This window comes from Anser brachyrhynchus (assembly GCF_964034855.1).
Source record: "Anser brachyrhynchus genome assembly, chromosome: 20".
Taxonomy (NCBI): domain Eukaryota; kingdom Metazoa; phylum Chordata; class Aves; order Anseriformes; family Anatidae; genus Anser; species Anser brachyrhynchus.
The window spans coordinates 7,333,760-7,361,749 of record NC_137713.1 but is presented as its reverse complement, the minus strand read 5'-3'; the positions used below and the strand labels follow the sequence as shown (position 1 = coordinate 7,361,749).

The window sequence follows — 27,990 nt, the reverse complement described above, 5'->3', positions numbered from 1 at the left end:
CCCCCCCACCCCCCCACCCCTGACCCCCAAAATACTGCGGGGGGCTCAGGGTCGCCCACTGCCCTGCAAGGTTTCCATCCGCCCCCCGACTTTCCCCCCGCTGCCGGGTCCATCCTTAGCAGCCCCCCCCCCCCGGTTTTTTTCCACCTCCTGGGGGGGTTCTCCCGGGGCTGGGGCGGGGGGCTGCGGGGCTCAGAAGCCGGCGCTCTCCGAGCTGCTGCGGCTGTTGTAGCTGGGGCTGCGGCTGGGGCTTCGCGAGCGGCTGGGGGGGCTGCGAGTCCGGCTGCGGCTGCGGCTGGTGCTGTAGCTGTCGTAGCTGCGGCTCCGGCTGCGGCTGTACGAGTAGGTGCTCAGCGAGCTGGAGGACGAGGGGCTGGGGCGGTAGTAGGGGATGGGACGCTTGCGAGCGCTGCGGAGGGAAAAGGGAAACTGAGTCAGGGCCGTGCTGAAGTTTGGGGAAGAGGAGGGAGGGGGGGCACTGGCCCAAGCACCGGCCCCGCACATCCCCAGGCTCGGAGCGGCCGCGGGATGTCAGGATCCGGCCCCCCCTGGTCCCTTCCTCCTCCCTGGTCCCCCCCCGGCTGTTAGTCCTGGATTAGGCAGCGGCAAGGACAGAAAGTGAGCAGGTTAATGTGGCTTTTGTGTTTCCCCAGCCACCAAAGATTGAAAGCTGCTGAAAAAGAGACGTTAGGGATTAGCGGGAGACGAGCGCCGGGCTGCCCGCGGTCCGACCCTCCCCGGCTCCTATGGGGACGTGGGGAGCAGGGGGACAGCGGGGAGGGGGGGACCGGGGGCAGCGACGTCTGGAGCCGGTGCAGGACACTGAGCCCGGAGCCCTGTGGGTCCCTGAGGAGGCTGGAGGGGGGACAAGGCAGCCCCTTGCCTCCTTCTCGCAGCCCCACGTTGTGGTGAGCGGTGTTAGTGGGACCAAAGAGAGACACACGGCCGGCCTCGCACAGCCGGGGAGACACGGAGGGGTCCGGGAGGAAGAGGAGGAGGAGGAAGGGGGGAGGTTACCCTGGGAGCCAGGCCCACGGCGATGCTCTCCGAGAGGAACCTTGGGATGAAATGGAAAAGGAGACGTTGGCATCACTGAGGGACAAGGCAGGACCACGCAGTGCTGGGCCCCGGGGTGGCAGGGGGACAAGTACAGGGCAGGAGGGCAAAGGAAGGGGGCTTCTGGCCAGGCTACGGGGCTGGTCTCCCCTGGGATGGTGAGGACCACAGGCTGTCCCCACAGCTCCTCCCTGCCACCTTCCTCGGGGCATCCCAGGAAAATCCAGCCCAGGGCAGGGGACCGAGGGGAGGGATGGCCACGGTGTCCCTGCCGCCTGCATCCGTGTGAGGCTGTCAATTTCTGGGCCATGTGCTGGCAGCCCCTCTGTCCCTGGGGGATTTCAGCTGGGGAACGGCAGAGCCAGCCGGTACCTGAGCAAGAAACCTTCTTCTGGGCTGGGAGGACCTCTCCTGGCCCATATGCTTCACAGGGGAAGCCTGCAGAAAGCTTTAGCGCGGTGTACAGGCTGCATTTCTCCTGCCTTCTCTCCTTATGTCCAGCCCAGGAGAAATCAAAATCCTTCCAGAGCGAGCGAGAGCCGGTTGCTGGAAATCCAGCCAGCTCCGTGCTACGGCCCCCGATCTCCCCGCTGATAGCACGGGAGACAAATAGGTCAGAAAGGAGGTAATCTCAGCTCAGCACCAGTAACGTCGCCAGCACCGCATGCTAACGAGATGCTATATATGCACACAGTGTTTCATCTGGCACTAAACACTGCCTGCCTTAGAGCCCCGCATCCTGAGTCAGTAAGGTCTCAGGGAGGAGAAAACGGCATTTGGAGGGCAGGAGGCAAACGCACTGGGGTTGGGCTTCTTGCTGGAATATGTATGTGCTGCAATATGGAATATTACACAGAGTAAAATGAATTCATATTTGCTGTCTGCAAACGGGAAGAGACCAGAAGGTTGTAATGCTGGAGGCAGCCTGGTTACCCAGCTGTCTGGGCCAGCCTGGTTCACTCTTCCATTCATCCTCAGGGTTATGTGTCTGTCCTCAAAGCTGCTTGTCTGTCCGTCCGTCCATCCGTCCTTTCTGCCATCCATCCATCCATCCATCCATCCATCCATCCATCCATCCATCCATCCATCCATCCATCCATCCATCCATCCATCCTTTCTGCCATCCACCCAGAGAATCACAGAATCACTGAGGTTGGAAAAGCCCTCCAAGATCATCTGGTCCAAACGTCCCCCTGCCACCACCATCACCCACCAAACCATGTCCCTAAGCACCACGTCCAACCTTCCCTTGAACACCCCAGGGACGGTGACTGCACCACCTCCCTGGGCAACCCATCCCAATGCCTGACTGCTCTCTCTGAGAAGAAATGTCTCCTCATTTCCAACCTGAACCTCCCCTGGCGCAACTTGAGGCCATTCCCTCCAGTCCTATAACTGGTTACCTGTGAGAAGAGGCTGACCCCCAGCTCCCCACACCTTCCTTTCAGGTACCTGTAGAGAGCAATGAGGCCTCCCCTGAGACCTCCTCTTCTCCAGACTAAACACCCCCAGTGCCCTCTGCTGCTCCTCACAGGACTGGTGTTCCAGACCATCCAACCATCCACCCATCCCCATCCACCCATCCGTCCATCCTTTCCACCATCCCCCCCACCCCTTTGGGGCTACGTGGGGGCGCAGGTCGGTCACGGGCTGTGCCAGCGGTGGTGGCTCCGCATGCCGGGACCCACCTGGTGATCCTCCTGGGCTCCATGAAGCTGGGGGAATCGCGTCTCCTCTTCCTGATGGGGGAGTAGCTTCGGGAGCGGCGCCGGGCCCGGGCGGGATCGGGGTCACCGTGGCGTGTTCGGGGCTCGTTGTCCTTCTCTCTAAACCAAGACGAGGGGCGTCAGGGGCACGAGGAGCCGCGTGTGCACCGAGGCGGGCTGCAGGGACACCCAGCCCTTCTCCAGCCGTGATGCCACAAGCCCCGAGCTGTGCCCCCGTGCCACCCGCACCCCCCCGAGCTGACCTGCTGGCGGTTTTCTTCTGCGAGGGCGAGCGGCTGCGGCTGCGCCCGGCCCTCTTCTCCCGCGAGCGGGAGCGGGACTTGGAGAGGGAGCCGCTGGAGCTCCAGGAGCTGCTGCGGTGCCCGGTGCTGTGCGAGGGGCTCTTCCTGCGCTCCGAGGCCCCGTGCCGAGAGTGCTTGGCCGACGACTCTGAGCTGCTGTTGGGCCGGCCCCGGTGGTGCCGCTCCTTCACCCTGCAAGGGGCAGAGGGCGGGGGGAACGTCCTGAGTGTGACCGCACCGCTCCTCGTTTCCCTCTGCAACCGTGGGGGAGCAGAAGCACCCACGTGGCCCTGAAAACACCCTGATTATCACAGAATCATAGAGGTAGTGAGGTTGGAAAAGACCACCAAGAGCATCTGGTCCAAATGTCCCCCTAACACCAATGTCACCCACTAAACCATGTCCACAAACACCACATCCTACCTTCCCTTGAACACCCCCAGGGACGGTGACTCCACCACCTCCCTGGACAACCCGTTCCAATGCCTGACTGCTCTTTCTGAGAAGAAATGTCTCCTCATTTCCAACCTGAACCTCCCCTGGCACAACTTGAGGCCATTCCCTCTAGTCCTATCACTAGTTACCTGTGAGAAGAGGCCGACCCCCAGCTCCCCACCCCTCCCTTTCAGGCAGTTGCAGAGAGCAATGAGGCCTCCCCTGAGCCTCCTCTTCTCCAGACCAAACACCCCCAGTTCCCCCAGCCACCCCTCACAGGACTCGTGTTCCAGACCCTTCACCAGCTCCGTAGCCCGTCTCTGGGCACACTCCAGGGCCTCGATGTCCTTCTTGTGGTGAGGGGCCCAAAGCTGAACACAGCACTCGAGGTGCGGCCTCACCAGAGCAGAGCACAGGGGGACGATCACCTCCATAATCCCCCAGAGCCATCCAGGCACTGCATCACCCACCAGGATAACACCATGGGGCTCCCCCGCCCCACCAGGCTCCATCCACGCACCCACCCGGTGCCCACCCACCTGCACCCAGCCCCGCAGCCCCGGTCCTTGCATTTCCCGTATGGAACCGGGTTGTGGCTCCGACGGGACAGCACCCAGAGAGCCCTTACTTCTTGGCGTGGGCGCTGTGGGTCCTGTCGGGGCCGAGCGGGTGGGAGCAGGCCGAGCCCTCCGAGTCGCTGCTGTAGCCGGTGGGGCTGAGCCCCGTCGGGGCCGGCTGGCGGGGGGCCTGGCCGCGGTGGCGTGGCGGCGAGGCGGAGCGGGAGCGGTGCCGGTGGCCGTGCTTGGCTCGCTCCGGCGAGGGCGAGCGGGGGCTGCGGGCGCCGTGACGGCCGCCCCGGGCGCGGGGGGACGGCGGCTCCGTCCTGCCGCGAGGCCGCGGAGAGGGGGACGGCGAGGCCGGCCTCTGGCAGGGGGAAGAGAGACAGAGAGAAGGGGGGACAGGCGGAAGGGGGAGAAGAGAAGAAAGAAGGAGAAAGAGGTCTTTAACGGGGCGCGCCGGGCCGGGGCTCGGTGCACAACGTCAACGCACATCGCATTAAGGCAGGCTACACAGACGCTACCCTGCACCTTCCTCAGCCTCTCGCCCTCAACAACGTGGGTCATGCAAACCTCCGCATGCAAAAACGCAAAAAAAAAAAAAGAAACGAACCAAAAAAAAAAAGAAAAAACAACAAAGAAACGAAGAAGGGTTTGGGGAACAGGGGAGGGACCAAAAAAATCCAAGAAACCCCAAAGTCGTTGGGGAGGGAAAGCTCAAAGGGAAAGAAATGACCCCCCCCCAAACAGCTGGAGAGGAGATAAAGCAAACCCCCAGCACCCGCCCACCGCAACCAAGAAAGGTGAAAGGAAAAGGGGCGGAAAACCCAAACAAACCAAGGAAAACGAGAAAAAAAAAAAAAAAAAAGAACAAATGAGAGGAGGGGAGGCAGAGGAGGAGTAAATCAGAGTGAGCAGTGGGAGAGAGGGTGAAAACAAAGAGGTGACGGGGCCGGGCGGGCGCGGGGCGGGAGGTCTGCTCACACAGATGCATGCACATATATAGATATCTATACGTTTATATATGCATAGGTTTTATAGATAGTACGGCTTTTGGCTTAAAACAAATCAAGAAACGAGGAAGACGGCACAGAGCAACGATGGAGGGCAAGGCAGGGAGTCGGGGGGCAAGGGGCAAGAAGGGAAAAAGAAACCAAAAGAAAGAAGAAAACATCAAAATCAAAGAAAAACCAAACCAAAACTTCACAAATGTCATCGTTACTGAGATAAACGAATGTCTCTGAGCTCTTCCTGGGATACGCATTGATCTGTTAGCTGTGACTCTGCAGGGAACTGCTAAGTCCTCATCAGCACTCAACACAGACTTTGCTTTCTGCTTCCATTTTTTTTTTCCGTTATATGCTTTTTTTTTTTTTTAAGTCCCTCTTGGTTAACATCCACTTACCAAAAAAGTGGCATTTCCTCCTTTAGTAGGTAAGGTATGAAGAGAAGGGAAAAGCGGGGCAATATAAGTGCATCATTAGATTCACAAAAATGCAAGAGAGAAAGAAAAGAGAGAGGAGGAGAGACAGAGACAGCGAGAGGAGAGAAATAAAACAAAACAACTCCCTTCTCCTACGCTCAGACACCGGGAGAACCCCTCCTCGCTACTTGGTGGTGACATTGGGCCACCGGCGTGGTGACAGCCCCGAGTGTTGGGCTGGGATTTGGGATACTGGGGGCTCCAGCCCCAACCGAGCCGGAGAACCTGGGCTGGGGGGCGAGGGGGCGATGGGGAGACTTTGGGGTCTCTCCCCTGGCAGCCCCCAGTGCCCACGGAGGAGCAAATCCTGCGCGACCTGATGGGGCCTAAGGGAAGCTGGGAGGTACTGGGGCAGTGCTGCTGTGCCCGGGGGCAGCCGGTGACCTTGTTTCCTCACCATCCCTTTGCCTAGAATGCACTTAAGCCTAAACGCTGCTTTTCTCCCCAAAAAGAGAAGCAGACGATGTGCCACGGGTCTGCGATGAAGATGCTGACAAAGGGACACGAGGCCGCTCCACTGGTGGCTTGTCCTGCATCATGCCCCTGTCCCCACAGACAAGGGGGCTGAGCCAACAACCCCTGCAGACCCTACAGCCACAGAGCAGTGTGCCCCACCCGCCAGAGCCAAAATGGGGTGGTTTGGTGCATTTTTATGACTGCTTTAACAACTGGCTGCTGTTGCGATTGCTCCAGCGAGGCAGAGAAGCAGTGGGGGCGACGGATGCCCCACCGGCGGCGTCCTCACAGGGGATGGGGCTTCGGCCGTACCTGTCCCCAGCCCTACTTCTGGGGAGGGAAAAACTTGAAATGGAGAAGGAGGAGAAGAAGAAGAGAGAGAAAGCCAGAGCGAGGTGTCCTCTTCCCGAGCGCATCGTTCTCACACCCATTTGCTATCCATGCTGTGGGGATGCGGGGCTCACGCCCACAACGCAGGGAGAGGGATGGGGAGGGCAGAGGGGGCTTCCATTGAAAAAACAAACAAACAAACCCAAATAAATCCTTTGCAAAGGTCTGGCCCCAAAGGGAAAATGCATTTGGGGTGCTTGTGCTCCCCAGACCTGCCTCTCACCTCGCCTGGCTCCTTCCCAGGTGCGGAAGGTCTCAGCCTTTTACCACCACAGCCCCAAAATCTTCTCCCCGGGTCCCTCCACCACCACGACTACAGCCCCAGGAGGGGCAAAAAATCCCAATCTCCCCAAATTTCTCACTTGCTATCCTCCCTCCCAGTCCTTCACCCCAAAATACCCGTGCCCCAGTGACTCCTTGTGACGCACTGGGGTTCACCTGCTTCTCTTTGCCTCTATTTTTCGCTAATTGTGCTCGGTCTCATTAGCCAGCCCCTAAAAAGCATGGAGGAACTCAAACCGACTCATGGTAACTGTACCGTCTGTGGGAACGAACACAAACTCGGAGGGCTAAAACACACAGAAATGCATTCTACCAACAGAACGAGGAAACGAGGAAGAGAAAAAGGCGGAAAGAAAGAAAAATATTACATGGACAGGGCAAAAAAATAAAAGAAAAGAACGTAAGAGAAGAGCATGGCTTTGCAGCTAACTGGGGAAAACCATACAAATCAAAAAAAAATTATATATAGCCACCAAAAAGAGACAAAATGAAAGAGAGAGAGAGAAAGAGAGAAAGAAAGAAAGAGAAAGAAAGAAAGAAAGTAAGAAAGAAAGAGAAAATAACATTAAATCAAGCTACGGTGCTTTTCAACAGGCTCATCTGCAGAAGTGAACGTGCAGAGGTGGACGAAATACCTACCTTCTGAATTGGCAGTGACAGGAATGCAATAATAAAAAAGAAAACAATAATCTCCACATTTGGAGTGCAGAATGGGAAAAAGACAATGACTCTTTAGTAATGTGATTTAGACCCCTTTGCTAATCAAGTTTGCTTTGCTTAGACTTTTTTTTTTATATTGGTCTCATTTGCATCTTTTATTTTATATTTTTTTGCTTAAATGGAAAGCCCGTGGCTTTCGCGGCTGCAGCGGGTTTGCCGGCTTGCGTGTGGTGCCCGGCCCCTACCCGGCAGCGTTTTCGGTCTGGAAGGTGGCTGCCGAACGTCACCGAGTCCCAAACGTCATGCAAGGAAAGCGGCGGATGGAGCGCAACGCGTGGAGGTTTGTTGGGCGGCGTCGGCACCGGGAGAGGCCCGAAGAAAACCAGAGAGAAATTTGGGGCCGGAGAGTGCGTGTGGGAGAGAGAGCGAGGAGGAGGAGGAGGAGGAGGAGAGAGAAATGGGGAGGAAGGGCGAGCGCGAAGATGGGCAGGCAGCCGGAGGCGGGGATGGATGGAGACCGGACTGGGCATTTAAAAGGGAAGTCAACCCCGTGCAGCGCCCCGGCCCTGGGCACCTGGAGGGCTTGGGGAGCTGGGGTAGCCCAGGTGGGGACGTGGGGGAAAATGGTCTGAATTTGGTGGTTTTGGAGGGTTCGAGGCAGGCGCAGGGTGCTCAGCCCTGCTGCTGCCGGTCTGTGGGGCTGAGCTCAGGATGGATGCTGAGGATGCTCGGGGAGCAGGATGCGCATCACAGCACGGGGTGGCGCGGGGGTCCCAGCCCGGAGGGGTCACGGCTGGGTGGATGCCACAGCCCCATCCTAACGGGATCACACGTGGGGACCCACGGGGAAAACATCCCCATGGTGCCAGGGTTGGCTACCATATGGGCAGCGGGGCCACAGCCAATTTGAGGAGGCAACGGGCAATTTGCGGCTCGGTTTTGGGGTGAGCCCGCTCCCTTTTCAGTTCAGAGCTGCTCGGTTATCTTCCCTTTTAAATTCCTTGTTCAAAATATAGAGAATGGAAATACAGTGTTCAACGGTCGTAAATATTTAGAAAACACATCTCCTTTTTTGTTTTTTGTTTTTCTTCTCCACATTAACACACACAAAAGCAAAAAATTCTAGAACAACACGACGACGACAGGGGGAAAAAAATAAGAGATATATATCGTTTGCATTTCTGTACATCACGAAGGAAAAGAAAAGAAATCATGATAAAGGAAACTAAAACAAGGGGGGAAAAAAAGCATGTTTCATTGCCCTTCCCTCCCCCTCTTCCCTGTTTCTGCTGAGCAAGAAATGGAATTGTATATTACCGTTTGGGTTTTTTTCAAATGGGAGGCTAAAGAAAAACACAGATGGGATTAAAAAGAAAAAAAAACAACAACAAAACAAACAAACAACCAAAAAAAAACAGAGAGAAAGAGAGAGAGAAAGAGAGAGAAGTTGTCGGAGAAAAGTCCCGCTAGAGCCGGGGAGCCAAGGCAGCTCGTGCGGCCTGGGCGATGCTGGGTGCCCGGGGTGGGGGCTCCTCGGCACCCGCACCCCCAAAGAGCTGAGCCGAAACCACAGCAAAGAAGAAAGCGGAGAGGTGCCCGAGAGGTGGGCTCCGCCGCCGCCTGCGAAGCGGCTGGGTGCTGGGCGCTGGGTGCTGGAGGGGATGGGGACAGCGTGGGGGACCCGTGTGGCACCCAGCCCGGTCCCCCCGGTGGTCTCCCAGCCCCTCCGGTACTGGTTAAACTGGGGCTGGCCCCCTCATCCCGCTGGGGCAGCGGAAGCAAGGGGACAAGTGCCCGCGGCGCAGTGGGGTTTTGCCAGGGCAGTTGGCAGGGCTGGGGACAGTCAGCCCTGAGTCACCCGCCGCGGGGACCCTGAGTGCCTAAAATCTGAGCACCCAGCCCCAGCCCCCCCCTCCGAGCCCTCTCCTGGCCTTAAACCAGTGCCCAGACTGGTGCTGGGGTCCCGCTGGCACCGGCACCTTTGTGCTGGGATGGGCTGGCAGTGGCAGGGAAATCATTTTTCCATTTTTACCCATTTCTCAGCCATCTGGGCTCAATCCACTCCCAGGGCAGCACTGAGCCCAGTGGTGGCCCTACGAGCCATTGGGGACACCTGGGGGTGTGACATCCACAGAGCGGCCGCGTGGGGGGACCTGCTGGGGGTCCTGCCCTGCAGAGAGGGGCCAGCACCCCCCAGGGTGGGGGGGACATTGCACGGCCAGAGAACGGCCGAGGAGGGGGACAGGCAGCACCCGGTGTCCCCATCCATCTGTCCGTCCCCGACGCCACCAGTGCCCCCCAGATGGCGGCCGGGTGAGTGGGGAAAGAGGGGAGAGGAGAGCCGGGGTGAGGGGGTCCTGCGGAGGGAGGAGGAAGAGGAGGAAGAGGAGAGGGCAGCGAACCGTGGTGCAAGAAAAGCCTACGTACATCCGGCGGCTCCTCGAGCGCGGCGCCGTGGCTGTGGCGGCCGTTCTGGGCGCTGCCCTTGTGCCCGTTCTGGTGCGGCGAGGCCGAGCGGCGTGGCGAGGAGGAGGACGGGCTGCGGCTGGAGAGGGCGCTGCTGCCCTTGGGGCCGTCCTCGCGGTGCTTGGGGCTTAGCCTGCGGGGCATGGCACGGTCAGGGTGGTGGCCGACGTGTCCCCCCGTCCCCAGCCTGGCACGGCGGTGGCACCCAAGCTTGGGCTGCAGCACAGGCTTTGCCGAAGCAAGAAACGGGGCCAGAAATTGCTTCTGGGGTTTTTCCCAGTTCACATTTTCCCATCTGGTTTGAAACCCTGGTGCCGAGTTTCCCGCCCCACCAAGCATCCCTTGTGCTGCAGCACCGCCCCGCTCCCCTCCCGTCCACCCCCAAGGGTCCCCACCCTGGGGACAACCCTGCCGGGGGTGCTCCTACCTGCCGGGGGATTTGGAGTTGCTGTAGTCGGAGGAGAGCGAAGCGCTGTGCGAGCTGCAGCTGCTGCGCCGGTGCGACCGCCAGGCCGGCGACTCGCTGCGGGACCTGCGGGGAGGACGGCCGGGGCCGACGGGCAGGCTGAGCCCCCGTGCCGGGCAGCTACGAGGTTTGGGGGGGCTGGCCCCGCACGGCAGCACCCTGCCAGCCGCCTGCCCGCGGTGCCTCACCTCTTGCGCTCTTTGTTTTTCTCTTTCCGCTTGTTTTTGGGGCTGCGGGACCTGCGGGAAGGGCAGAGAGGTGAAAAGGCAGAGATGGGAGAGGGGCAGCGATGATGCCCGGTGCGATGGGTCACCCTGCTGAGCCCTGGCCAACGCGCACCCAGAGCATGGGGTGGCCCCGTGCCCCCTCCAAGGGTGGGGACAACCAGCGGAGCCTGGCCGTGGGGCGAGGGGGACGCTGGCACCAAGTGCAGGTGGCGGTGGGATGGCTCTCGGCTGCCTTCGCTCTCACCTGTGTCTTCTCTTCTTCCGGGACCCCGACTCAGACCTGGGGACGGAGAGGAGGCAGAGACACGTTGAGCCATGGCGGGGGGCGAAGGCTGGGCAGCCCCAGGGGACGGCAGGGATGGGGACAGGGGCAGGGGGCTGGGAGGAGGCAGCCACCACCAGGTTGGGTCGCTGGAGGGGGCAGCCCGGCCACCAGGAGGTGACAGCCCGTGTTTCAGAGAACTGCCTGCCCCCTTGAAAGGCCATCCAGCACCCTGCCCTGCCCATGCTGCCAACCCACCCCAGTCCGAGAGCCCCGGGGGCTTCCCCATGGTCTCCAGCCCTCCCTGCGGCCACCAAGCAGCCCCGCTGTCCCCAGCCCCGGGAGCACAGTGCCTGGAGGAGACGTATCCGTCCTACCTGTCGCGTCTGTGTTTCTTTCCAGTCTTCTTTTTCTTCTCCTTGCGGATCGGTGAGGAGCTGTCGCAGCTGAGGGGGGGGGGAAGTGGGTGCCTTTAGGGTGGGAGCAAGGAGCTGGGGTGCAGCAGGAACCCCAAGTCCCATCCTTGTGACCCACCACCCACTGGCACCCCACATCCCCGGACAACCCCCGGGACGCGTGAATATTGCATGGAATTTATTTCCAGGGGGCTTTTGCAGCGGGGGACAGAAAGGAGAGTCCAGCAGAAGGGCTCAGGTTAACCCCGGTGCCAGGGCGGCCGGATCCTGCTGTGTCCCATTGCCACCTTGTGGGCTCCGTGGCCTCCAGCAGGAGACGGGGCTGGAGCAGCCAATTCCCACTGGGATTTGGGAGCGGGACACTCACCTGCGCTCCGAGCCGGGTTTCCTCTTTTTGCTGCCGCGGGGAAGGCAGAGAAGAAAGGGACGTTAAGGACAGCATCCTCCCACTGCTCAAGGACATGTAAACTGGGGCGAGTACCGGGGGGGTGGACGGAGCCGGCCCCCTCCCAGCAGCCAAATCCTGCCTGGTGCTGTGCAGGGCTGTGCCCTGCCCTCCCAGGGAGGCTGGGGTGCTGATGGAGCCGGCTGTGGATGCACCAGCACCCTGCAGCCCCCAGCCACAACCCGAGAGCGCAGCAAGTGCTGGGTTAATTACCCAAGTCATTAAATAATCCCCCTGAAGGCCTTCAGCGTCCCCCAGCTTGTTGGGACGGGGTGAGCAGGGAGGGGACCTGCTTGGAGCGACCCAGCAGAGCTGCAGGGTCGAGCCCTCCAGGTCTAGGGGACAGCGCGGGGACAACCGTGGACTCACCGGCTCCGACGGTGACCCGATTTCTTTTTCTTTTTCTTCTTGGGCGGCGGCGAGGTGGAGCTGCTGGACCGTCTTTTCAGCCTGAGGGAAAGAGCAGGCAGCGTTGGGGTGAGAACGGAAAACCACCCACCGTGCCCTGGCCACTGTCACCGTGCCCTGGCCACCGTCACCGTGGCCATCACAACGTGGCCTAGGTGTCCTGAGCACGGTGTGGCTGCGCCGAGTATGAGGACACCGTGCATGCATTTGGGGTGCATTGGGGGTCACCACGCGGGGACAGCCATCCCCCTGTCCCCAAAACCCGCTGCCCGCCGTGGCCAGACCTGTACTCGCGGTGGCTGCTGTCGTCGCGGTAGCACTCGGCCGAGCAGTCGCACTGCAGCAGGCAGCCCTCGCCGTACTCGGGGTACTGCGCCGCGTAGTCCTCCCCGTCCAGCCCGTGGTGGTTCTCTATCACTCTGGCAAAGGAGGAATCGCGGGATGAATTTGGGGGGCTGGTGGAGCTGAATCAGGGCTGGGAAAGGGGATGGGGGCACAGGTGCCTGGTGGCACATGGGTTTGGGGACAGCCAGCTCCAGCGCCGCCTCCCCAGGTGACCTTGGTCACGTCGCTCGATGCTTGGCAGCTCTGGGTGTGACACCCTGGTGTCAGCACCGCGTGGCAGAGCTCTTATCAGGGTCCCATCCCTGCAGCACGTCACCGCTGGGCTGGCACAGGGACATCCCCAGGGCCATGCCACCACCTCCCTGTCCTCGGCATCACTCGGAGCCCCGTGCTGCACCGCGGGGCTGAGCGGGGTCAGCCCAGGTGGGTGGCAGGGGACGGATTAGGGTGAGAGGAGCCGGTGATTCGGGGATTATCCGGCCGGCGGCAGGAGCTCCCGGGATGATCCGGGCTTTGGGACCGGTGCCCAGCCTGCCGCAGGCTTGGCACGGGAGGTGATGGGTGACGTCCCCCCGGGCCAGCCGAGGCGAGGAAGGGGGGGACATCAGGCCTGAAGCCACCAGGGTCTCCTCTCCCTCCCGAGCAGCTTCGTCAACATTAATTTTCCCGCTGCCATGGAAACGGACGGGAGGTTGCCATTGACTACCAGGGCTGCGGGCTGGACCCGGCGAGCAGGAGGGACCCGGGAGCCCTTGGCCAGCCTCTCCCTGCTGCCCCCAGCTCCCCATCTCGCCCCGCTCCTGCTCTGCCATCAGCCCCAGGAGCAATCTCCACCCCCCCGGGGCAGAGCATCCGTCCCCCTCAGGCGGGCTGGGGACGCCTTGGTGAGGACGTGGGGCAGCGGCTGAGCTCCTGAGCCCCAAATGTTGCGGGGGTCTGGGGGCTTGGTGACAGCAGCTGTGAGAAGGAGGTGGAGCAGGGAAAGCACGTCAAAGAGCCCTGATGAAATGTTTCCTAGCAATGTCACCGCTGGGGATGGCCACCCATCGGACGAGCTGCCTCCAGCGCTGGTGGCACTGGGCTCGGGGCGTCTCGGCGCCACCGGCACAGCCAGAAGCACTGCTGGGTGCAGGATCCATGGTGCCAGATGTTATTTTCCCCCCTTTTTTCATTTTTCCCTTTCTGCCAGAGTTCAGGTGGTGTTCAAGCTCCTTGGCAGCAGAAGGACACGTGGGTTGGATGTCCTCCTCTGGGATGTCCTCGGGTTCCAGAGGCTGTGGGTGCTCCGGGACACGTCCCGCGGCGCCCAGCTGCCTGGCCACGGGTGCTGGGCGAGGGCAGGATCCCCAGGGAAATGAAGGCACTGCGGACACTCCTCCATCCGCCGTGGGTAACGGCAGCACCTGGAGCCCCAGAGCTGGGGAACAATGGCACGGGGACAGCCACGCAAGCGGAAATATGGGCTCTAGGTGATGCTGCTCGGCAGGGGGGTTGGACTGGGTATCTTCAGAGGTCCCTTCCAACCTCAGCCGTTCTGGGATTAATGGGGCAGGGTGAGGCGTGGAGAAATCCCAGTTCTCCTTCGCGTGCACACCAGCACCCCCACATCTACTGAGGGACATGGCTCAGATGTGGGACACCTCGTCCTGGGAGGGATGTGGCCATTGAGGAGCCTCCAGGTGCTCCGGAGGAAACCCTGCTGGGTGGTGCCGTGTCTGGGGGGTGCCGACATCAAACAAGCCCAGGCTCTCACTCCCCGGAGGAGATGTGGCCTCAGGAACCACGATTTTTAGCTCATGTCCCACCCTGGCTTCTTCCAGATGTCTTAGCCAGGGGGCCGGCAGCAGGGGAAGCTGCTGGAGAAGCGCAGCCCTTGGCTTCCGACCCACCTTTTCCACGAAAATGCCTTTCGAACAACAACCAAACCACGGAAAGGGGAAAGGAAAAAGAGAGCTGAGCAAACCGAGATAATTCCTTGCTGCACTCTCTGCTCGGTGGGCAGCTGAGACGGCACCGCGTCGCAGTGCTGGGCCACGTGCTCCTGCTGTCAGCTCTGCTCTGCGGTCCACGACCAGCCCGTGGTGCCCCATTTACACCTCCCCTCCTGACACACGCCTGCATTCTGTTTCAGGCCCACTAACCTGGTCATCGAGCAGTCCCTCAGCCAGCAGAGGGCTGTGTGGCGGGGCTATGCACGCACAGACGGGAGCTGAAAGGGTGCAGAGAGCAAGCCGGGGCTCAGGTGGTCACGGCTCTGCTCGGTGCCTCAGTTTCCCCTGGGGACTTCTGCAGACGATGCCGAGCTTTTCGCCTGTGCTTTGAAACGAGAGCAGCTGGTTCGGGCTCGCAGCCCAGCCAGCCCAGTGACTGATTTGTAGACCTCCGGGGAGGTGCTGGAACAGGACCAGCACACGAGGTGCCTGTGCTGGGGGCTCTCCCAGCCTCCAGCCATTGCAAAGGCTGGGCGTGTTTATTTGAAGCACTGCTGCATCTCCCTCCCTCAACCTCAACAAGTGCAGAGGTTTTGCATCCAGGACATCCTTTGGCAGGGACCTCTGCAGGCCGGGTCCCCATCTCATGGGGAACCACCTCCTTTGGGATCTCCTCCCAGCTTCCCCCAAGCACCTCCGCGCTCCTCCAAGCAACCCTGTGCTTTGAGACTGCTCCCTCCAGCTCAGCACTATTATTTATAGCCCTGGGGCTAATCTAACGATTACCCTTCAGACTGGAGAGCAAGCCTGCCAGTGGGGAAAGGTGACAGCTACGGCCACCGGGGTACCCGTAACACACCTCTGTGCTCGTTACAGCACCAGGCCTAACGAGCTGGGCAGCCTCTCCCAGCCTGCCCAGAAGATGCCCTGAAGATGACTCAGGTCCCACGGGCAAAGGCCACTTGTTAACACGCCACCTGGATGCTCGGACACCTGGGTGACCCAGGCGCCTTGGTTTATCCCATACCTTGTTTATTCCACCGATCTCTGCCTGGAGGAGGACCCCAGATGCTCGTCGCTGCTGCGGGACGGGGATGGGGCTGCACACCCCGACCGGGACGGGCTCAGCCCAGCCCTGGCCCCACTGGGAGGCTGCTGGCAGAGGAAGGCTGCCCCCGCCGCCACGGCTTCCCCGCCTCCCCCTCGCCCTGATTTCCTGACCCTAATGAAGCATTAATATTCAGTGAACCTGCAGCATCTATTCCTGTCCCAAGTGACCTGGTTTCCAGGCTGATGGATGGTGCGCGCCGGGCCAGCCACGCTGCCTGGGCCATTAAGCAGCGCACAGATAAATCATTGTCAAGCCAGCACAGACCCTCGTGAGGCTGGGGACGATCCCGTGCAGGGCGGGAGGAGCGGGTGGCACGTCCCCAGCAGCAGCAGGGCTGCTTTGCGCGACAAACCTCAGCCCCAGGCCCCATCCTGGGGCAGAAGGAGCACGAGGAGCGATGAGGAGGCAGCGGCACGGGGCAGAGCTGCTTGGGGGAGCTTCCTCCACGGGGCTCCTGGGTTTCACAGCAGTCTGACAGAGGTGCGGCTCCGCTCTAGGGATGTCTCTGGGTCTGTGCTGGTGAAAAGCAGGCTCAAGCCCTGCCTGGGCCTCTTACATCATTTATTGTTGCTATTATTAAGGATTAGTACTGCTAACACTAATGTTACTGGGGTTACAGGACAGCAGCCAGCCTCCCAGACCATCCCCAAGGTGAGTTACCCCAGATTTGCACCTGGGCAGGAGGATTATTCTGCATTATGGAGTTAACAGCAAGGACTCGAAATCGATGTCCTTGCCCGGATGGAAGCAGGAGCTGTGATTTCAGCCCCGGAGAGAGCAGGAAAGGCAACCAAACCAGCAGGAGCAGGCAGAAGTGAGGCATGGCCTCAACATCTCATCTTTCTCCCCAGGACCAAGCTGGTGCCTGCTCTGCTCCAGTGACATTGGTGACAGTCGTGGCCAGGCAGAGGCAGGGAACAAGTGGCTGGACCCGTCCTCACCCCGTGGTGCACCCCAAACCTGCGGCTTGGTCTCTGCCACCAGCTGATGGGTGAGCTGAGCACCCTGAGCTCTGGTTTCATCTGTGATGGGCATTGCGATGCTGGCCTGTACAGCATGCGGAGGCTGCCCAAAGACCAGGGCAGGAAAACCCCTCTGGAGGTAGTAACCTGCCTCAGAGAGGCTAAACCTGCCTCCTACCAACCAGCCAAGCAACAAAGCAACCAACCAATCACCTAACCATCTAACCATCCAACCATCTAACCATCTAACCAACTAACCATCTAACCACCTAACCAACCAATCATCTAACCATCTAACCAACCAACCATCTAACTAACCAACCATCTAACCAATCAGCCATCTAATCATCTAACCAATCAACCATCTAACCAATCAGCCAACGAACCACCTAACCAATCAAACATCTAACCAACCAACCAACCATATAACCATCTAACCAATCAACCATCTAACCAATTAACCATCTAACCAACCTACCATCTAACCTTCTAACCAACCAACCATCTAACCTTCTAACCAACCAACCAACGAACCAACCAACCAACATCTAACCAGCCAACCATCTAATCACCTAACCAACCATCTAACCATCTAACAAACCAACTATCTGTTTGTTCATCCATCCCTCCATCCCTCCATCCCTCCATCCACCCTTCCAACCATCTCTCTCTCTATATCCCCCTCTATATCAATCCATCCATCCATCCATCCTTGGTGGCCACCTGGGATGTGTCTCCCAGACAAGCAGCACAACGTGTGACAGACAAGTAGGACACACAGATGGACCGACTCGGAGCTGCCTCACTTACATTTGGCGCCCGTGCTGGTCTTCCCTGGTGAGCACGCCTTCCTTCTCCATCAGCATTTGCCGAAAGGTCCCCACTTTCTGCCGGATCTCCTCTTCCAAGTACCTGGATGGGCAGAGATGTGGTCAGGGCTGGTGTGGCCGCAGCGCGGGCCCTCCGGGGGCTGCACATCCCCCCAGGGGCTGGGACCTGCTGATGACCTCTGTACCTCCAGGTCTGGCGTGTGGCCAGAGCGGCTGGGAAGGAGAGGTGGCATTGTGATGGCCATTGGGGGGTGGAGGACAGCAGGTCCCTCCACTTGGTGCCCTGCCATCGCCCTCCTCAGCCCCATTTCCCCCTCCCCAGCAGCTCTCAGCAGACGAAGGGGCCACGAGGAAGGTGAAAGAGGAGGATGACCACGAGGCTGTCCTCGCAGCCAGCGAGGCCGGGGTTCTCCTCCATCCCCTCGCTCGTCCCCGTGCTGCGCCGCGGCCCAGCAGCCGAGCCAGCTCTGCACTACCGCCGAACGCTGACTCAGGCCACTGCAGGGTTATTAACGAGAGACACTAATCACTTTGTCCCTGGCATCTGCAAACAGCCGCGGCAAAGCACGGCGCTCCAGCTGTCCCTGAGACGCTGGAGGGACCGGTGACAGCCCGCGCCGGGCAGTCCTGTGCCGCATCCCGCATCGGCACAAGGGCACCGGCGCATCCCCGCGACCGAAACCCAGCGGTGCTGTGCTGAAAATGCCCGCGTGGAGCAACTCGCCGTGCTCTCGGCACCGTCACCGGGAGGGGGAGGCACAGGATGGCACCTGGGCTGCGTCCTGCAGACGGGTGCGGGGGGTGCAGAGCTCCTCCACCACCAGAATGAGATGGGAATTAATATTAACGAGCTCATTTGCACTGAAACGGGCTCATTAATGCTCCAGCCGGCAAGGGCTGCCGAGCAGGAGGAGGGCGGTGAACCAGGCAGCCCTGGCTGCTTCCCTATACCTTGCACCACGCCAGGGCTGGGGGACCCCAAAAACAGGGCAGGACCCCAAAATGCTGCTCTGCACCTCACCCAGGGCCACTGGCGAGCAGGGAGCAGGCAAAGATTTGCTGCAGTGGGGTATTAATGTGGGCAGTGCTATGGGAGTGGGGACATGAAGTCAAGCTGAAGGTGGTGCACAGGCGACCGTGGCCAAGTTTATGGCCACCAAGGGGCCATTTTATTCTCCTTTTCTTTCTGGGGACTTGCCTTTCTCCCCGCTTGCTCCAGCAGCCCCACCACGCTCTCAGAGCTCTCCACGAGGCGTTTCCAGCAGCCTGCAGATGGCTCAAGGGCTGGATTTGTCATCAGAGCCACAGGCAGGAGGACAGCAGCACCCCAGGGCTGGATCTGGCTGTGCCATGCAGAGGGATGGGGGCTGGCGGGTCCCCAAAATCTGCTTCCACCCTGCCCGCGAAGACCTTCCTGCCCCAAGGCTCCCCCCAGCCCTGCAGCAAGGGGAGCCTGAGGCTGGCTGCAGAGCGGCTGCTCTTAACCCTGTCAGAGGGATTTTTTGCCGTTAACACAGAGAACAGGGTGGGGAAGGAACCAGAAATTGCTGACACTTCTTTTCCAGAGAAGAAATCCAGCCACCAGCCTGCAAGTAACCCCGCAGGCAGCCTGGAGCGGGCAGACCCAGAGCAGGCAGGATCCATCCACGCTGAAGGGAACCAGGGAGCTCTTAAATCCCCAGAAAACCTCCCCTGCTATCACAACACCTAACCCCACAGGGTCCCTGCCCTTGGCGACAAATCCCCCGAGGCGCAGGGGCCACAGACAGGCAGAAACCCCTGGGGAGTTTCTCCTGCAGCCCCCGGGAGAGCCCCTGCGCAGGGGGGGATTAACCAAGTCGGCCAAGATTATTGCTGTAATTATATTATCATTTCGGTGGATCCCCGTCCCCACTGTTATTAATAGCCTTAATAACAGCAAAGACAATTACAGCAATAACAACAATACCCATCACCACAGTGCTATTACCCGCTGCACTACTACTACTACTCATAGTAAGGCTCCTCGTAGGGCACGGGAACCCGAAAGGAGGACCCGGGCTCCCCAAGGCGCCAGGTCAGCCTTATTTATTTCCATAACGACAAATTAGGCGTAATCATTATTCCAGTCTGTGTGAGACAATTTAATTCTAGGTCGTGGCTGCGCTCTTAATGAAAGCCTTGGCGAAGCCTTCCCTCAATCCATTTTCCCTCTCCGCAGCTGATGCCAGTCTCCGTCTCCCTGCGTGCGCTGAAGAATTTGCTCCATCAGTCAGGCTTTAGCCCCAAGACTGGAGGGCAAAAGGGGAGGCAGGGACAAACCGAAGCACTGGAGCGGCCTCACCTGGGGCTCAGCCACAGCTCTGCTTCATTTCCCCAACCCGCGAGGCAGAGACTGGCCCTTTCTCACCCCAAAAAACCCCGTGAGGCGCTGCAGAGACCAGCCCAATCCACTCAAAGACGAATTTCCTTCCAAATGGGGACGTTTGCCGCTTCAGGGTTGTTTAGAGAGAAAAAGCGGCAGGAGGAGGTGCCAGCGGGGTATCCAACGGGGATCCCCAACCACAGGATATCCCAGCCCAGCCCCGAGCGCCCACCACTCACCCTTGCTCTTCCATCATCTCCTGCAGCTCCATGCACTTGAGCTCCACCCGCCGCTTGCGCTCGTGGTCCAGGATCTCGCGGTGAGCCTTCTTCACCAGGCTGGGCTCCGCCAGCCTCACCTCCTCCTCGGCCTTGTGCCACGTCCCCGAGGCGCCGGGCTGCGCGAAGCCGTTGGAGGCTTCCTGCGGCGAAGGCGCGTTGGCCCCGTTGTTGTAGAGAGCCATGCTGGTGTGGTGGCCCGGAGGCACGCAGCACCTGGAGGGGAGGAAGAGCCACAGGTCAGTTCCTTGTGCTGGCTTCGCTCCCTTGTGCCGTGACCCAAAACCTGAGAGCCCCACGCACCGGCACTGGGGATGGTGCTGGGTTAACGCTCACTGGCACTGGCGCGGGCTGTGAGGCTCCAGAAACAACCCCTTGGAGGGGACGGCGCCGCGCCGGGGCTTTGGCTGATGTCCCCAAGCCTTGGGGAAGGGGAGATGCAACCATGCTTACATCCCAAATGTCCCAAATCAGCCAGAAAGGCGCAAACCGCCCCACCGGGCGTCTGTGCAGGTCGTGACAGCCCCGATCCCAGCGGCTCCGGTGCGCCCCTGAGCGCACGAGCCCCCTGCTGCACCTCGGATTCCCACAAACGCTTCTCCCGCAAAGTCCTACCCAAAGGAGAACGATCAAAGGCACAGGCAGAGCACCCCACCCCATGCACAGTCTCCCCCCCCGGGCTCGTTTTGGACGCGGAGATGCGTCCTTTTGTAAGCAGCCAAATCTCGGGGGTGCTCCCAGCGGCGGCACCCTGCCTGAGACGCTTTTCCGAGGACAGGCGTTGCCTGCACACGCTGTATCGGCGGGGACAGGGACACCGGCGCGAAGCCAACCTGGGCACGTGGGAGTCGGTGCCATCACACACCAAAAAAAAAGCAGGGCAGGGAGAAGGGGAGCCAGGTCCCTTCAGCAGGGCCGTGCCAGGGGCTGAGATGGCACGAGCAGGGATGGGAGAGATGGACGAGGAGGGGAAGGGCTGGGAGAGAAGGAGTGAAAACGCGCCAACGAGCACGCCTGCCCTGCCATATCCCAGCATCGTGGCTGCTGGCTGCACACCCAGCGGGGTCACCCAGCACCACCGGCTGTAAAATTATCTGCCCGTGGCTCGGGACACAACGCGGAGCCGGCGGAGAGCTCTGATTTCTCCAGCAAGGCTGTGAAAGCAGCAGCACATCCCTGTCCTCCCCGCGCACCTTCCTGCATTATTAAAGCCCATTGATTCCCAGGGCTGAAACCCACAGAAACCGGCACGGTTACAGCGGGATTTCTATGGAAATGTCACCTCCTGGCCAACACACGATCACCCGCAGCCGTGTCGGGTCAGACGGAGCCGGGGCAGCAGGGCTCGAGGGCAAACCTCTGCTGTCTGCGCCCCTCCAGAGCCTCTGAGCCCTGCCTGGGGCAGCAGCGGAGAAGAGACGGGCACGACGGGGTCCTTTTCGGCAGGCAGGGGTCCCCCCGGCACCCCAAAAACGGGGGCTCAGCCTGGAGAGCTGCCGTGCCACGGGTGGCCCCGGGAACATCCCGGCTTCCCCACTGCCCCCGGCTGCCCCACGCGTCATTTATCTCCTGACAGCCCTGCCCGGCGAGGATGGCAGCTGACTGCTTAATTACACGGCGTCTCTTCTTCTATTTTTTTCCCCGTTATTACCGTGCCGATAGGAGCCAGCAGGCTGCGTTTCCGCAGCGGGGGCTCTGCACACCCCGCGTCCCCTCGGTCCCCAGCCACACGGGGACCCCCCAGCAGCACAGGGACCCTCCGAGCTGCAGGAGGCACCTCTGGGTTTAAAAGCCCTGGGGAGGCTCGGACGGGTGCTCCAGAAAGCAGGCTAGTGCCCGTATTTCGGGGCCTGCCGTGCCCTGCAGCAAGGAGCTGCCCAGGTCCCGCGTGGCTCTGGGTGAGAGATGCTGCAGAAAACCCGGCTGTGGGCTCCTCTTCCCCAAAACCTCTGCCCCGTCGGGGCAAAAATGTGGGGATGGGGAAGCTTCCCACCGGGAAACGTTCCCCCACCGGGGGGCTTCGTCCACAGGGGATGGAGAGGGGGAAGGAGGGGATGCTTCCTGCAGCAGCAGCAGCCTCTGCGTGCTTCCCCCAGTGGGAATTAATTTCATCCTCGAGCCTCCCGTTTTCCCCTTTGCAAAAGAAGCTGAAGGCAACCGGAGCGGAGCCCTCCCTCTGTGCAACGTCCCCGGGTCGATCGGTGAGCAATTTGCTCAAAGATCGCCGCAGCCACGTCCGCTGTCCCTGTCCGTGTCCCCGTCCCCTCTGCAGGGTCCCTGCGGGGCAGGGGGAGAGGGGATGGGAGCCGGCGGTCCCCAGGTGGGTCCTGGCCACTCGCAGGTACCCGGCAGGGCTCGGGGCGGTGGGAGCTGGGCTGGGGGAGCAGTGGGGTGCCCGGGTCGGTGTCACACAGCCGGCTCCCTCCTGGCTGGCTCGAAGCCTTCCCCAGGCGGCTGAGGACAAGGGGCTGGGGGTGGCAGGGAGGGGAAGTGCTCCGACGTGAGTAATATTCCCCATGATAGCTAATAACAGCAATCCTGCCTCGGTGACGGCACAGGCACAGGCAGGAAAACAAAGGAAGAGAAAAAACTACCCACAAACACCACCCTGCTATAAATAGCAAAGCAGAGCCACAAGCAAAAGCCCTGGACACACACACACAGAAAAAAAAAAAGCAAATGGAGCAAACCCTGCACCCCTGGTGCCAACAGGACAATGTGCTGGGGCAGAAGGAGCCCCAGGCCCCCAGAGGGATGGGCTGGGTCTGTGCCCCCTTGTCCCCAGAGGAGACCCCCAGCGACACCCTGTCTGCAAGGGACAGCCTGGGGACACGTTGCAGGAGGGGGGCTGTCACCTCCCCAGCCTTCAGCCATCGGCCAGCGCCACGCGACAGAGCGGGGATGGCCTGGGGCGGAGGCAGCAACCCAGCCTCATCCTGAGCCTCCAAACCCATCCTCAACCCCATCCCCTGCCTCGTCCCCAATCCCCAGCCCCAGCCTCCATCCCCAATCCCCAACCCCAGCCTCCATCCCCATCCCCAAACTTCGCCCCGTCCCCGTCGGCCCTGCCCGAAGGCCAGCGGCTCCCCGCCCGGCTCAGCGCTATCCACAGCACTAACCACGATGGCTAAATATTTCATTATCTGCAGTAATTACCCACAAATCATCAAGCGCTGGCAGCCAGAGCCCCGACCGCCTTGCAGAGGGGGACAGAAGGCGTTTCGGGGCGAGCGCTGCCACCCGTCCCCAAACCACCCCCGTGCCACCCAGCCGCCCAAGGTCCCCAGCATCAACGTGCCAGGGCTTCGGGGGCAGCTGCTGGGGGAACTCCCGAGCGAACCCAGCCCATCCCTTTTTGCCAAGCCCTTTGCACTCACGTTTTGGGATCCCCATCCTCCCCGCTGGCACTCCAAGTGCCACCATTGGGGCTGGGGAGAGGGAGATCAAAACGGGTTTTCACCTCGTAGGTGCTTTCTGCTGCCTGGATTCAGGTTTGCTTGGAGATGCTGCATCCCCATCCCCATCCCCATCCCCAAAAACGTTTTTCCACCAAACCACTCTTGCCTTTAGCTTTTCCTGCCCAAAAACACGACTTTCCCCAGCTGCCTCCTCCAATCCTTCCCCACCCAGCTCCCTGCTCGTGCCCAGGGCCGGGCTCTGCCCCCCGGCACCCCCCTTCCCGGGGGCAGGGAAGCACCACAGCAGCGGTGCCCCCCGCCCGGCCGGCCTCCCCCTTGCCGCCGCGCTAATTAAAGCTGCCTCCGGCCGGCGCTCAATTAATTCTGGCCGCATCCAGCTGCACCAGACGGGGCGACGGCGGCGAGCGCCCGCGTGCCGGGGCCGGGGACTCCCGAGGACGTGCAGCAGCCCCCGGCCAGGGCCAGAGGCCGGCGCTGAGCCCCCCGAAGGCCAAGAGCCCCTCGTGGGAGGCTCCAGCTGCTGCGGGGTCCCCCGAGGGGATGGCGTGACGCGGCGGCTGGCATGGCTGCCCTTTAGATAAAGAGCAGCGGTTTTCCCCTTTAAAATCTCCAACTTGTTTACAAGAGGGAGGCAGCACCAGGAAGCAGGGGGATGAAGCTTTCATCTGCTGCTGGCAGCTCGCGCCGAGCCAACAGAGTTTGGAAGGAGAAGAGCCCACCTGCTCCGGGGAACGGGGAGAGGTGGGCCAGCCCCATCCTCCGCCCTCCGTCCTCCATCGCCATCATCATCTTCCAGCCACCCCATCCCATCCCCGTCCCATCCCCGTCCCCATCCTCCACCCTCCAACCTCCATCCTCCATCCCCATCCTCATCCTCAACCTCCAGCTATCCCATCCCCATCCCATCCCCATCCTCCACCCTTCATCCTCCATCCCCATCCTCATCCTCCAGCCATCCCATCCCTATCCTATTCCCATCCTCCATGCTCCGTGCTCCATCATCCTCATCTTCATCCTCCATCCATACCGATCCTCATCCTCATCCTCCACCCACCCCATCCCATCCCATCCCACCCGCCCCCCGCTGCCAGCCTTGCTCCGTGCCTCAGTTTCCCTGCCCAACCACAGTTTCGATGCCGACCGCCACCCGGCTGGGGCCCGCGCTGCCCTTCGGATCTCATCGCGGCACACAGCAGGAGCAGTCACCCCATCCCCTAAGCGCTTACAGCCTCGTTACAGGCTGCTAATTATTTGAAGGTGGCCGGAGGAGGCCTCCGCCCAGCCGCCTTGCTGCACGAAGGCAGAAAACAGCCGGAACGCAGACGGCCTCTCCTAAATACCTGGCTGGAGTCAGCAGGAGGAAAAGTCTCGGGCTGCTGCTTTTAATTGGGCCGACCAGTGCCAAAACCCATGAGTCAGACCTCCAAGAAGGGGAAAAAAAAACCAAAAAAACAGGATGAGAGCAGCTTGGAAAGGCTCAGCCCATCAGCTCTGCCCTGAGCCGGCGGGACCCCACAATCTGGGGAGCAGAAAGGCGCTGGGTGCCCAAAGGGCACCCCAAAAAAAGACAGTACCTGGGGACAGGATGCCCTGCACTGTGTGGGGCCATCCCGCAGCAAAACCGCTCCATGGCCAGAGCCAGGGGGGACACCAGGACGGACCCGGGGGATTTGGGACCACCCCGTCACGGCTAACGGGGGGCCGGCGAGCCGGGCGAGGGCTCGCTGCTGCTCGTGCGTACGCACGCGTGTGCGCGTCGCTGTGTGTTTTAAATAGCTGAGGAGGCTGTCGGAGAAGCTACAGAGTTGCTAAGCAACTGGGCTCCTTCCTGGCGTGGCAAAAAAAAGGGACCGGGGGGTCCGGGGGGCACGGAGAGGGGCAGGACCCCATGGGGAGGTGGGCATAGGCGGACGATGGCGCGTGGAGAGGGACGGGCGATGCCGCGCGAGGAGTGGGGCGATGCTCCACAGGGGATCCAGGAGCCCCAAGGGAGGCGAGGAGCTGGGGTGTGCTCCCGGCCCCAAAACGCAGCCTGTCGGTGGGGGGGAGGACCCCCCCAAAATGTCTGAGGGAGGGCGGCGGGGAGCGTGTCCTGCAGGCGGCATCGAAATTCACAGCTTCTGGCAGCCCCGGATTCACGGCACAGCACGGGACGGCACAGCTGACGCCGAAGTCCCTAAATTTCACCCAGCCCCTGCCCCAGGAGCCCCCAGCACCCCGCATCATGGGCAGGGGTCGGGTGCTCGCTGCCCCCAAACCCTTCACCCCCGCGGGGGTGCTTAAACAGCGGGGGCTCGGGGGAAGGAGCGAAGCACCAGCAGGGCCATGGGCCGGATCCTGACGCCCGCGGCCCCGCAGCCCTCCCTAAGGCCACCGCCAGGCTGGGGACAGCCCCCGGGGCAACCTCGCCCTGTCTGCCCCTACAGCAGCACCCCCTCGGACAATCCTGGGGGGCACAACGATAATAATAATAATAATAAAATAACAATAATAGCAGCAACTACTGAGACCCAGAGCAGCAGGGGGCTGTCGCACCGGTCCCGATCCTGCCGGCTCGCCTCCCCCGGCGGTAACGGAGGACCCCGGGTGCAGGGGGGGTCCCGGGCGAGCGGGCAGCAGGGCCCCCCCCGGGCGCGGTGCCCGTTGTGTAACGGGAGGAGCTATTCCGGGGCTGAGCACGTTATATAAGCCGCGGGCCACCTGGCCGGGAGAAGACGCGAGCTGGGGACGCGGGAGGGAAGGCGAAGGGCTTTGGGGACGCCGAGGAGCGGGGGTCCCGCTGCCCCCCCAGCCCCATCCGCCCGCCCGCGGCCCCGCAGCGGGATCCGGGCCCCACACGCCGAAATCGGGGCAGGGAAATTGGGGCTGGGGCTGGGGGGTTTGGGGATTTCCTCCACGGAGAGGAGCCGGGAGTGGGGAAAGGCAGCGTGTCGCAGGCCAGCTACCGCCTCCCGCGGCGTACGGTGCTGGGGGGCACCGCACACCCACAGCACAACCCGGGGGGGGGGGCTGAGGATGCCCGCGGGGTGCCCAGCAGGCACAGCACCCCAGGGAGCCGTGCCGTGGGGGCAGCCCTTCATCGGGGCAAGGCCGCATCTCCTCGGTGCGGGGACAAAACCAAGCAGGGACAAAACCCGTCTAGGGGGCAGGAAACCTGGGGGGGGGGGACACCACTCGGCACAGCCACAGAAGCGCTGCCCTAAAACCCACAGGGCTTCTGGCTCCAGGAGCCCCCCCGCCGGCTCCGGTAACCCCTCTGTGCCGTAGGGAGCGGGGCCGCCTTCATCCCTGCGGGGCTGCCACCGCCGCGGGGCAGCGGGACGCTGAGGATGGGACCCTCGGGAGGTGGGATGCGGGGGGGACACACAGGGGTGGGTTGTGTGAGGGGAAAGGGGCAAGCAAGAGGCTAGCGAGGGGCTAGCGAGGGGCTAGCGAGGGGCTAGCGAGGGGCTAGCGAGGGGCTAGCGAGGGGCTTGCTCCCCACCTGGAGCCCCCAGAGAAGGGCCTGCAGTGGCAGAGCCCCACGGGGTGCTCTCCTCCAACCCAAACACCCCCCGGGACCACGGCACCGTGCGCCCCCCCCCCCCAAAGCACAACCCCTCCGCCACAGCGCAGCCACGCGAGGCATCGCCCGAGCCGGGGCCACGACCCGAGACCCCCGCGGCGGGCACCCCGCTGCCACCGAGGGGACGAAGGACCCCGGCCCCGCTCCCTGCCTGGCCCCGAGGCTCCCAGACCCCGTAACAGAGCCCGCCGGCAGCCCAGCCTTGCCCCTTCTCCCACCCCCAAACCCCACAGCGGGTCTTTGGAACCTGCCCCGTTTTGGGGCCGGGTTTTGGGGCAATTTGTGCGTTCCCCTCGTCGCAAGCCCTGGGCCAACGGGGAGCCCCCAGCCCCCCCTACGGGGCCTCGTGGGGCCGTCGGGCCCTTCCCGGCCCATCCCCACCACGCTGTGCACATGGGGTGCTCCCGAGGAGCCCTGACACCCCAAAAACCATCTGATTCCCCTTCCCCAACCCCACTGTCCCCCAGGTAACACCATACCCAAAAAACACCCCTGTCCTTTTAGGTACCCCCCCACCAACCCCATCCCAAGGGGTCTCCCCACATCCCCCTGCTCCCCGTGCAGCCCCCAAAACCCTACAACCCCCCCCAAAACCCCTCCAAAACCCATCAAAGCCCCCCAAAACCCCGCTCCTCTGACTCCTCCCCAAGTAACACCCCCCACAACCACCCCTCTCCCTTTACCCCCCCCCCAAAAGCCCCCAAACCCACCCCATGGCGTCTCCCCTCAGCCCCTTGCCCCCCCACACCCCCTGCTCCCCGTGTGCCCCCCAAAACCCCCAACCCCCCCCAAACCCCCAAAACCCCCTGAAACCCCCCCAAAACCCCCTAAGCCCTCCCTTAAGCCCCCACTAACCCCCCACACCCTCCCCAAACCCCCCAAAATCCCCCCCAAACCCCCCAAGACCCCCCCAAATCCCCCCCAACCCTCCTCAAACCGCCCCCAGACCCCCCCCCCGGCCCGGCTCCCCCCGGCCCGGCTCCCCCCGGCCCCTCTCCCCCCGGCCCCGCTCCCCCCGGCCCCGCTCCCCCGGCCCCGCTCCCCCCGGCCCCGCTCCCCCCGGCCCCGCTCCCCCGGCCCCGCTCACCCGGCCCCGCCGCCGCTGTTCCCGCAGCCCCGGCGCGGCCCCTCCCGGCCCCTCCTGAAGCGCTGGACAGCTCCGCTCCGCTCCGCGCCGCGCCGCGCCGC

The 27,990-nt window shown here is 61.9% G+C and overlaps 1 protein-coding gene across 10 annotated transcripts; it reads right to left on the bottom strand.

Moving 5' to 3' along the window:
• Positions 1-6: 6 nt before the first annotated feature.
• Positions 7-27,978, bottom strand: SRRM3 (serine/arginine repetitive matrix 3). 10 transcript variants are annotated; one of them, XM_080563131.1, is made up of 16 exons: positions 27,890-27,978; positions 19,780-20,034; positions 17,177-17,278; positions 12,302-12,436; positions 11,979-12,059; positions 11,532-11,561; positions 11,126-11,194; positions 10,731-10,766; positions 10,448-10,498; positions 10,221-10,325; positions 9,755-9,926; positions 4,128-4,423; positions 3,026-3,256; positions 2,745-2,882; positions 1,018-1,057; positions 7-409 (listed from the first exon to the last, which is right to left on the bottom strand). In XM_080563131.1, the coding sequence occupies exons 2-16, from the start codon at positions 20,001-20,003 to the stop codon at positions 116-118; spliced, it is 2,004 nt and encodes a 667-aa protein (XP_080419257.1). In that variant the 5' UTR covers positions 20,004-20,034; positions 27,890-27,978; the 3' UTR covers positions 7-115. The 10 variants fall into 10 exon arrangements, 7 of the variants coding, with proteins under 7 accessions (XP_080419257.1, XP_080419256.1, XP_080419259.1 ...); XR_013941207.1 differs by having other exon boundaries at positions 395-409; positions 1,018-2,508; XM_080563130.1 differs by having other exon boundaries at positions 30-409; positions 2,745-3,256.
• Positions 27,979-27,990: the final 12 nt, after the last annotated feature.